The sequence below is a fragment of the Octopus bimaculoides genome, chromosome 4 (assembly GCF_046866305.1).
Source record: "Octopus bimaculoides isolate indiv1 chromosome 4, ASM4686630v1, whole genome shotgun sequence".
NCBI lineage: Eukaryota > Metazoa > Mollusca > Cephalopoda > Octopoda > Octopodidae > Octopus > Octopus bimaculoides.
Genome location: NC_142931.1, coordinates 134,367,368 through 134,378,929, shown reverse-complemented (window position 1 = coordinate 134,378,929; position 11,562 = coordinate 134,367,368). Strand labels below are relative to the sequence as shown.

At 35.2% G+C, this 11,562-nt stretch overlaps 1 protein-coding gene across 1 annotated transcript; it reads left to right on the top strand.

Moving 5' to 3' along the window:
• The first annotated feature begins 658 nt into the window (after positions 1-658).
• On the top strand, positions 659-10,550 carry LOC106878827 (JNK1/MAPK8-associated membrane protein). Its single transcript, XM_014928171.3, has 8 exons — positions 659-794; positions 1,037-1,099; positions 3,386-3,459; positions 4,726-4,880; positions 5,941-6,153; positions 6,731-6,900; positions 9,062-9,138; positions 10,164-10,550. The coding sequence occupies exons 3-8, from the start codon at positions 3,394-3,396 to the stop codon at positions 10,386-10,388; spliced, it is 906 nt and encodes a 301-aa protein (XP_014783657.1). The 5' UTR covers positions 659-794; positions 1,037-1,099; positions 3,386-3,393; the 3' UTR covers positions 10,389-10,550.
• Positions 10,551-11,562: the final 1,012 nt, after the last annotated feature.

Sequence of the window (11,562 nt, the reverse complement as noted above, 5' to 3'; positions counted from 1 at the left end):
GTGTGTGTGTATGCGTGTGTCTACATTTAATTTTAACCCATTTTATTTCTTTTTACTTATATTTCAAACTCATGGGGAGTGAAGTGAAGTTCCTACTCATCTGAGTACACAACTGAATTTCGTATAATTTCATATTTAAAATCCCTTATAATCAATATATAATCTATCTATCTATCTATCTATCCATCCATCTATCTATCTGTCTATCTATCTATCTATCTATCTATCCATCCATCTATCTATCTGTCTATCTATCTATCTATCTATCTATCTATCTATCTATCTATCTGTCTATCTATCTATCTATCCATCCATCCATCCATCTATCTATCTATCTATCTATCTATCTGTCTGTCTGTCTTTTTTTTTTCTTCCCGCGATCCCTTTTGATCGAAATCCCCACCTTTTTTTTCCGCGATACCTTTTGATCGAAATTATCCCCCCCCCCCCAAGAAAAGCTCTACTTTGTAATTTGTCCATTTTCTGTATTTAGCCCTGTGTGGCTATAATAAAAAGATATCTATCTATCTATCTATCTATCTATCTATCTATCTATCTATTTATCTATCTATCTATCTATCTATCTATCCATCCATCCATCCATCTATCTATCTATCTATCTATCTATCTATCTAATTAATAAATTGTTAGAGGTGCTCTTACCACCAATCTACAAGACTTGTCTCCCTTGCCACTGCAGTCGGCTCTCATCCAGCGCCATAACTGTTATGACAGCATGTGTAGTGCTCCGCACTTGTTTCACTCATTCTTAAGATCTCGGCAATTTTCATAACGTAAATATATATCTATATAAATTATTAAGACTCCCTTTTATTACTGATTTATGATTTCAGTAAGTTTTGAACTTCGTATGGATGTATGTACACACATAATGTATTCCTGTATATTTTGAATATATATGTATATGATGTGTGTGTATATATACATATATGTATAAATTGTATTCATTAAATTTGCTTTCTTCCGACCGATTTATAAGTTCGATTATATCGTGGAACATTATCGTTTATTTCAGATTCGGTGAAAGCAATGTATGAAGGTGTAGGAAGGATTTGATAGCAAACCACAGTAGAGAATAGTAAGTAACCTACAGCTGATGTGTCTTCGTTGTACTTGTCAAAGTAGGGCATAAATGTTAATGTCGAGTCTTAAAGCAAATTGTCTGATTAATTGTGAGAGCTATACTGGGATTTTTCTCTTTCATAAATCCCTCATGGCATCAGAGGAGAGCTTCCATCTCACCAAGTTGTTTTTTTTTTTTTTACTGTATTTCAACACCTCGTCGTTGTTTTTATCAATGATGTGTTGGTGTTGGTGTGTTGCATTCGTTTGTTGTTGTTTTAATTACATTTATAAGTTATATAATTCTATATTTGACTAAAGTGTCACCAAGTTGTGTAAATAAGCTCTGGAGTTAAATTGAAATATATTATTTCATTTTAGGTACTCATTTCCTGTTGCTGTTGTACGTTTCCTCTTACAATATCGTTCCTTTTGTTTTTTTAAAAATAAAATCTACATTTGGGTCCACCTTATGTCATAATATATCTGATGTTTAAAAATATCTTAGTCGTACCGATAAACTGATATATATATATATATATATATATATATATATATATATATATATAACCGATAGCAACCCTTTGCTCTCTATGAATAGAAGGGTTGATTGATATACAGACTTAGTGATGGTTGCTAACAAAGGTGATGTGATCGTTGATTGTTCTTTATTGACAAGTCCTGCCTAGTATATAGTGGTATATGTATTTCCACAAATCATTTGGCCATCAACTCTAAATATTTAACAATCTTAACTTAATCATAATACATCATGCTTTAACTTTACTTCCTTGACGAGTGAACGAGGAAACATCTACTAGTTGCCCGACTTGCTAGAAATAGCTGTCAAATTTCCCTCATATTACTATATTATCTTTTAAAACGGACACATTGGATAATGCATTCCTAGATATACTATTTCTGAAATTAGCTACAGATAAGGTCTGATGATTATTTGTAACTGTAACGAACTAACAATACAGGACCTTCCGGGTAGAAAATATATATTTAATATTTGTACTGAATATCACTTTGTTTACGTTTACTCCTTCATCCTTATAAATCTTAATTTGCCTTAGATTGCCAGTGGATTAGACTCTTCATATTACCCAAATAGCCTTAAACTCAACTGTTTTAGTCTACCTCAAAAATTTCACTGTATTGGCATTACCTGGTTTTACCTTCATTCTGCCTTCCTGTTTAGAAAGTTTCTTTTTTGTTTTTTTCTTTTGCAAACTTATTTGAATTCATTGTACGTCTACATCATCACCATGGTTTGTTTTATCTACATGGAAATAGCTATCTTATATCTACAGGGTGTCCACAAAGTCTGGGTACATGGGGACTAATACATACTTAAAGAAATAATGATTTCTTATATTTAATTGTTTATGTTATAATTTTATTTACTCCGTGTACCCAGACCTTGTGGACACCCTGTACAATACTGCCTTCACCTGCTTCTGACCCTTCGGTTTCTAATATCAATTCTACATCATCAGTGGATATATCTTACCTTTATAATTTACCAATAACTGACCTAGGATTAAACAATAGACTCCGGGTTTCTAATGATAGTTAACACTGAGATACTAATAAGGATTATCTGTTGCATGACATGTTATTGTGTTGTAGTTCCTGTTATCATTGGTTGTAGCGGTCTTATAACATGATTCTCCACTGATAACACATTCAATGTGCTGTTATGCATTCATTTCTTATCATCTGCCCAACTATGTTTTATTGGCTTTGGAATGTTGCAAAACCTTGTCAAAACTACCTGGAAGTGTTTTCTTTATGTGAATTTCCAATAAACTGCAGAGAATTCGTTAATGTTAGGTGTGAAGATAGCTCTAAGAAACGAAATCTAAAAATACTATTACTGAAGGGCTGTTCTATTGTTTGGTTAATGGTAAACTAGAGACAAAAGAAAGGAGCGTTACGAATCCCCAGCGTGAGATGAGGGCAGGAAAAAAGTAACTAAAACTAGAATATTGTTAGGGGAGATAATCTTAAGCTAAACTATGATAATGTAAGAATAGTTTTAAACATTATTCTCTTAAATTCATTTTATCTGATTTCATTATAAATTGCTAAGGGATCTAGAATTATTTTAGAACCTTACGATATTCATTCAATGCTTCATTCACTTCAAATCTCTCTGTGTCCAACTTTACGAGTCATCCTTCAGTCAGTTAATTTCATAATTCACAGACCAGTTGCCAGCACCTATGTACACTATTGTTATTAAGTTCTTGTAAAACTGTAAAAACTGAAACGTGTCTATGTATTTTTCTTCAAGACTTCCTCATGGCCCTATGTCCTGGTTTATACTGTGGGAAAACCTACGTAAATGGTCAACTTAGTGAGTGTGGGGTAAGTGAAATTTTTAAGAATATATATTTTTGATATAGTTTGTATATTTCATGCCATTACATAACTGCTGTGATAAAATTATTTACATCATTCTTTTGAAGTGAATGACACTTAAGAAGGTTCAGCTAACACTAATGTACATGTCACTACTTCTTAATATCCATTGCTGTGGGGAGACAGGGTAGTAGAAGTTTCAAGGGGGCTGCAGCAAACACTTAAATTATTAAAAAAAAACTGTAGGAAACATATGCTCTATATCCATAATACAGGTGCATGGTTCCGTGGTTTAAGCATTGGGCTCACAATCATGAGGCAATGAGTTCAATTCCCGGACCGGGCTGTGTGTTGTGTTCTTGAACAAGACACTTTATTTCACATTGCTCCGGTTCACTCAGCTATTGAAATGAGTTGCAACGTCACTGGTGCCAAGCTGTATCAGCCTTTGCCTTTCCCTTGGATAACATCAATGGTGTGGAGAGGAGAGGCTGGTATGCATGGCTGACTGCTGGTCTTCCATAAACAACCTTGCCTGCACTTGTTCCGCAGAGGGTAACTTTCTAGATGCAATCCCATGATCATTCATGACCGAATGGGGTCTTTAGCCATTACTCTTTACATCCATAATAGGAAAAGCGTAGATAGAGGTATATCTATCACCAACATGGCACTCTAGCACTCTGTCGGTGACAACAACAAGTATTTCAGTTGATCTGATAAGTGGAACACTCTGCTTGTTAAATTAAACATGCGGGTGGCTGAGCACTCCACAGATATGCGTATCCTTATTGTAGTTCTTGGGGAGATTCAGCGTGACACAGAATGGGACAAAGCTGACCCTTTAAGATACATGTACTACTCATTTTTGCCAGCTGAGTGAACTGAAGCAACGTTAAATGAAGTGTCTTGCTCAAACGCATGATGTGCCTCCAGGTATCGAAGTCACGGTGCTATGATTGTGTGCCAAATACCCTAACCATTAAGCCACATGCTTTCACCATATATATGTATATCCAGAATAAAAAGGACTTGAAGAGGGATGTAGCTGCCCCTCGTCTAAAAAGAAATACAGGAAGCATAGTCAAAGGAACAGATAAAGAGAATCTATAACAATTACAGATAAAATTTCTTTAGAATTAAGATTATAATCTCTGTTGATATAATATAAACTCCTTAATTAGTATTGTTTTGATTTCTATTGATTTTCTTTTTATATATTTTCCAATAATTATTGATGATTCACTCATCACATTTGTTTCTTTCCTGCAGGCTTGTCCCCGTGGTTACCAGCCCAATGCAGTATCCATATGTGAAATGTGTAATGAGCTCCCTCCATTCTATGACTGTCTGTATTTAGGATTCATGGCCCTCATACCTTTGATTCTCCATTGGTTTTTTGTAGAATATAAGAATCGCAGATCCAGGTAAGTTTTGCAAAGACATTGTAATTTTCACTGGGTTTCTTTTGACAATTGATGTAATTAAAAGTTCTTGTCTTTGCCATAGCTGTTGAGGTGATTTTGTAAACTTTGGAAAGATTAAAAGCTCATTAAACTGTTATAAGATTTCAACTGTAGAAGCCACAATGAATCTAGTCTAATGCTCTGAGTCTACAGAATCCTCATAAATACAATGAATTGTACTTCATTTCCACAAAATTTCTTAAAAGTTGAAAACACTTCGATTCTCGTTTAAGGGTCAAAGACCTTGGCTACTGTTGCCATAGTAGACATACATGAATGATATATTAGATAAGATGTTATAGTAGTCATTCCCTTCATGACAATATTATTTGATGGAAGGAAGCAAAACTAATTTTGGTGCTTATCCTCAGGTCAGCAGTGACCAACCAGACTTATAATCAAAGGTGTTGTAGCCATGATTATCCTGTCTTTTTCTTCTTTTTAGAACTACGGTGTCCGGTGTATTATTACCTCTTTTAACAGTATTTATAGTAGAAGTTGAATTCAACTTTATAAACCAATGACACAATTCAATATTAGAGTGATACTACTTCTTTTCTACTCTAGGCACAAGGCCTGAAATTTTTGGGGAGGGAGCCCAGTTGATTAGATCGACCCCAGTATGCAACTGGTACTTAATTTATTGACCCCAAAAAGAAGAAAGGAAAAGTCGACCTCGGCAGAATTTGAACTCAGAATGTAAAGAGACGAAATACCGCTAAGCTTTTCGCCCAGCGTGCTAACGTTTCTGCCAGCTCACCACCTTTTAGAGTCATACTACTTCGAGCAATGAACTGTTTACATAGTGCAATGCTGGTGACAGAATATGAATTGCTGGCTTTTTTTGGTTGTAATCCGGTCTTCTGTTGATTCAGCCATCAGCACTTCAACTTAGTCCTTCATTCAATAAGGAACGTCTTATAAGAAAAAAAACCTTGGTTTCATTATTTATGTAATATGAATAAATGATGATGAAAAGAATTACTGCTTATTAATTAATCTGTTTTGTTTCATTTTCTAGAATATCATGGACACTAATACCACTGCATCTGTCTGCGCTCTTTGAATGCTTCATGTCTGCAATATTTACTTTACTTATGTTCGATCCTAAAGGGAAACTATCAATCTGGTCATGTCCAGTAAAGCGTCTCTCAGACTGGTATACTCTCTGGTACAACCCATCAACAAATTATGTAGACACTGTTTATTGTACTCAAGAAATTGTATATCCATTGTAAGTGAGCTCCTGAATTTGTTTTGTGATATCTCTTTTTTATTTTTTACTTTGTTTCAGTCATTAGACTGGCCATGCTGGGGCACAAACTTGATGAATTTTTTTTAGATGCATGAATCAATCACAATACTTATTTTTTTAAGCTTTTGGTACTTATTCTATTGGTCTCAATTGCTGAACCACTAAGTTATGGAGATATAAACACACCAACACCAGTTGTCAAGCAGTGGTGGGGGATACAGACACAAACACACACACATATACACAACAGGCTTCTCTCAGTTTCCATCTACCAAATCCACTGACAAGGCTTTGGTTGGCCTGTGGCTGTAGTAGAAGACACTTGCCCAAGGTACCATGCAATGGGACTGAACCTGAAACCATGTGGTTGGGAATGCAGACTTCTAACCACACAGTTACACCTTTGCCTATGATATAATTAACGTTTTTTTTTTAAATATCTATCAGCTTTTATTTGATATTTAAGTCTAACATTTGTCATGTCAGATACAGTTATGCATTCTGTAAATGTTTATAATATTGAACTAATCTGCAATATTTTTCTCTTCAACATTAGGTACACAATAGTTATCATCTATTATGCATTTGCACTGGGCCTGATGCTGCTTATCCGACCTTTGCTCTCCTACAACTGTGTCAACAAAAAAGGAACCACATCAATTTATGCTGCTCTCTATTTCTTCCCACTATTAATATGCTTACAGGCAGTATTTGGTGGTTTGTTATGTAAGTTTGTTTATACAGTAGCAATATTCAATTTTCTATTATAGCCGCTGTCATTGTATATATTATAGTAAGGTAGATTCTGTCCTGACAACTCCTAGTAACAGTGAAATTAGTCTTTCTCTCTAATGTTCTGGACTGTGACTTTGACCAGTCCTATCACCTTTCTTTCATCTTACATCTCCAACTTGCTTGTTCCATTTCCACTGCTTTAACCAGCTACTTTTTTTCACTTTCTCTTCAACAACAAAGCCTGTGAGCTCTGTCAAATCATGGACCAACTTCTCACATTTGTGTGTGCTTACATACTAACAGTGGAGGCGCAATGGCCCAGTGGTTAGGGCAGCGGACTCGCGGTCATAGGATCGTGGTTTCGATTCCCAGCCTGGGCGTTGTGAGTGTTTATTGAGCGAAAACACCTAAAGCTCCATGAGGCTCCGGCAGGGGATGGTGGCGAACCCTGCTGTACTCTTCCACCACAACTTTCTCTCACTCTTACTTCCTGTTTCTGTTGTACCTGTAATTCAAAGGGCCACGCTGAATATCCCCGAGAACTACGTTAAGGGTACATGTGTCTGTGGAGTGCTCAGCCACTTGCACGTTAATTTCACGAGCAGGCTGTTCCATTGATCGGATCAACTGGAACCCTCGACGTCGTAAGCGACGGAGTGCCAACAACATACTTACAACTGCATCTTTCATTCTCCATATGCCATAGTGACTCTAACCCAGACCTTCCCTTCCTGATGCCAAGCATTCAGTCTTTATTAGAGATCTCTACTTTACATCCCTCACTTGTACTGTGAATGAGTTTGAGTCAAGGACCTATACTGAGCATTTCCTGCATCTCACTAAACTCCAAGCATTGTTTTTAACAGAAAAACTGAATCCTGTGCCATTGATTGTTTATTGACCTCAAGCCGGTTCTGTCAGATTCTTCTGACCTTGTCAGTTCAACTTGATTGATCATTTCATTAGTATGCACCAACTTGATGTAGTCTCTCATTTCTACAAGCAATTGGGATACATGAACATCTTTCCAATGCAGCTCTTTGCACCCTACCAAGACAGCAACATTGTTGTCAAACTTACTGAAAATGGTGGTGCTGTTGTGTGGCGAGCTGACAGCTACAAGATCTTTTCTATCTCAGTCTACACAACGTGTCTCTACTACTATACAGCAGCTCATCTCATTCTGTTCACACACTATCAACTTTCACCATTTATTTCCTCCCCAGTAAATCCAGTTGCACCATTGTTTCCATTTGTAACATTCCCCCCCCCCCCCCCCCACTGAATTCATCACTAAATACCTTCACAAACTCTGACCCTTTTGGTTGCAGCTCTCATCCCACATCCATGACACCAACCAGGTCCTTTGCTTCAACTTCTCTCACTCTTTTACCTTTCCAACTTCTTTGTAGCATGAGCATTAAATCTCTTTATAGTTATTCCCCATAAGTCTGCTCACCCTCAAATTCTTTCTGGACCTGATAAGGGGGTTACTCCCAAACCATTGTTGATGTTACCCATCACTGAGTCCAAGTCATTCACTGCCCTCCCCCACCTCCTGTCCTGCACAACACATTTTTTTCTTCTTCTCTTTGCCAAATGGCATCTTCAACGCACCAGCTTTCATAATTTCTACTTTCTCCAATCTGATCTGGTTACAACTCCCATTTTTCCTGAACCATAACGTCCTTCAGATGTGACCCTAAACCAAGAACCTTTGGTTAAAGTTCCTTCACCCTTTTCGTCACACCTGACCTAAAACGTGTGCCTTGTTCTTTCTCCCATTGTATTTCTTGTACCATCATTTTTAACATATCCATATCAAGTTTGTACAGTTTTACACCTGTGAAAATGACTCATGCTTGACAGATCACTTACATGGCCAGATCTGCTCAGATGCAAATATGACCATGAAAGTCAGTAACCCAGCACCTTAACCTCACATTCTTTGTACTTGTAATGACATAAAGAAGTGTAGCTAAGCTTGAAAATAACTGCATGGCTAAAGTGTTTGCCAAGTGTATATAAATTTAAGATTATAGAAAAGTAATTTCGAATGAGTATGAGTATTTCAAGTTATGTATATCATTAATAATATATCTATGTGAGTTAATGCAACGATATTTGATCTGATTTACATTTCTCTTTCCAGATTATGCTTATCCATATATTTTGATAGTGTTGTCTCTAGCAACACATGCAACACACCTTGCACATTGTGAAGAGCAGGTAAGATAGTTTTGTGTATAACTGATTTAAAAATTAATAAATATCATTAATAAAGATTGTTTCAAATTTTTTTGTCTCTTAAGTTTTAGGTTGAATTTTAGAAAATCTTGTCAAATTTCAGTTAATTGAAATTTGAATTAATTACCAATAAAAAAAGAAAAATGTTTTAGCTATTCATATTACTTGCTCAAGCCCCTTTGTTCCCTATGAAGCATAGGCTATCAATGACTTTCCTCTACAGTTCTTAACTCTGGACTCTCCCAGGCCTTGTTGGTTTTGGATTGTCATTGATGCTTCTGTAACTTTGCTTTTCTTTCCTCTACATTAAGGTTTTCGCCCTATGCAAACCCATTTTTACCTCTGGGAAGAGGTGGTCCATATTAGTCTTGCCTCTATCCTTTGACCTGTCCAGCATGGGAGACCTTACATTCTGCTGGCATCCCTCTCAGACTCATTGAGGCATACAAGCCACCACACTGCAACAAAGATTGGACTTTGTCATGGAATTCATATTATAAATGTTGTCATTTTGATTAAATTGTAATTTGAATTTGAATTTAAATTTCAGTTTTGAAAAAAAATATATTCAAATTATTTTCTTCCCTATTTGTGCTATCAACCTTAGAAAACTCATTTTTACCAATTTTTAACCCCAAAATCTAATTTTTATTTTTTAACCCTTTAGCATTTAAGCCAGCCATATCCAGCCAAAATATATCTCCCTGTTTTATGCTCAAACTGACCAGATCTTGCTTTTCTAAACTAATCTAACAATGTCATCCTAAAAATAAAAAAATCACATCACTGAAATCTTGAAGCTATGAGATAATCCATGATTAATTCAAAACAATGTGAATAAATAAGCATTACATTTGTCAGAGTAATCTGAATGCTAAAGGGTTAAATTTGAATAAATATGAAATGAAATTCCCAACCTTGTACACTTGTATATGATTCCTGAATAACAAGTTAACTTTATCAGTACACTGTTATTTATTTCTCTTCATGTTTCTTTCTATTTTCAGACAGTTTTAGGATTACTCAAAGAGAATTTCACCAAATTGAACAATTTAGTAATAATTATTGGACATTGGCTCTTGCATGCTTATGGAATCATTGCCATTACTCAGCTGAAGAAACCAGAAATTCATGCCTCATGTTTGATCCTTACTATACTTCCAACATTGTTTTATATAGTCACATCTAAATTCTCTGATCCAGTTTTCATTAACCAAACTTTCAGCATCTAATAATTTACATGCGATAAATTTGTTAGATTTTTTTTTTTTTTTTTCTTTTCTTTTCTTTGTTTCATTGTGTGCATGGGGGTGCATGAGTGTATGTTTAATTTATGGAATTTCATGTGATATTATATTGATGTTACTATTTTGATAAAGAAACAGATTATATTACCTTGTTTTTGGTTTAGTTCAATGGAGACTGACTGTCTCATTTATGTCTTTATGTGGGTGTGTGGATAAGAAGCTTGCTTCTCAACCACAAAGTTCTGGGTTCAGTCCCACTGTGTGGCACCTTCTACCAAAGCCTTGTAAGTAGATTTGAGAGACAGAAACTGAAGGAAGCTTGCATGTATGTATGTATGTTATATATATATATATATATATATATATATATATATATATATATATATACCCACCACTTGACAACTCGTGTTGGTGTGTTTACATCCCCATTACTTAGCAGTTCAGCAAAAAAAACCAATGAAATAAGTACAAGGCTTAAAAAAAAAATACTGAGTCAATTCAATCAACTAAAAATTCTTCAAGGTGGTGCCCCAGTATGGCCACAGTCTAATGACTGAAACATGTAAAAGATAAAAGGGATGTGTGTGTACCCTTGGTTGACATCACATGATAGTTGTAAATGAGCATCACTGTCATATAAGCAATGTTTCTTTGTCTCCAGACTTCAGTGGAAATCACATTTTGCCATGGGGGAAATATTACCTTGCTTGGAAACAAGGGTTGGTGATAAGAAGAGCATCTAGTCATAGAAAATCTGCCTTAATGAATTGTGTCTGATCCATGCAAGCATGGAAAAATGGTAACTGAAATTATGATGATGCTGGTTTGAAACTATAATAAAAAGAAAAAATATATATATATATTTATATAAGGGCATTACTATACAAGAATACCTCATGCTAAACTACCATAATAAACACATGTAAAAATGTGTTTTTTATGGTAGTTTAGCGTGAAGCATTCTTGTATAGTAATGCCCTTATATATATATAAATAAATATATTCTAGGGAATAAATGATGGATTTTTCCCTTATGAGGTTTTTTTCACGCTAGCTACTTGATAAATTCTTATAAAAGAATTCATCCTGTTATTGAATTTATATATATATGAAGAGAAATTTTCTTCAAATAAAAATGATTAATTATAAATAAATCTTA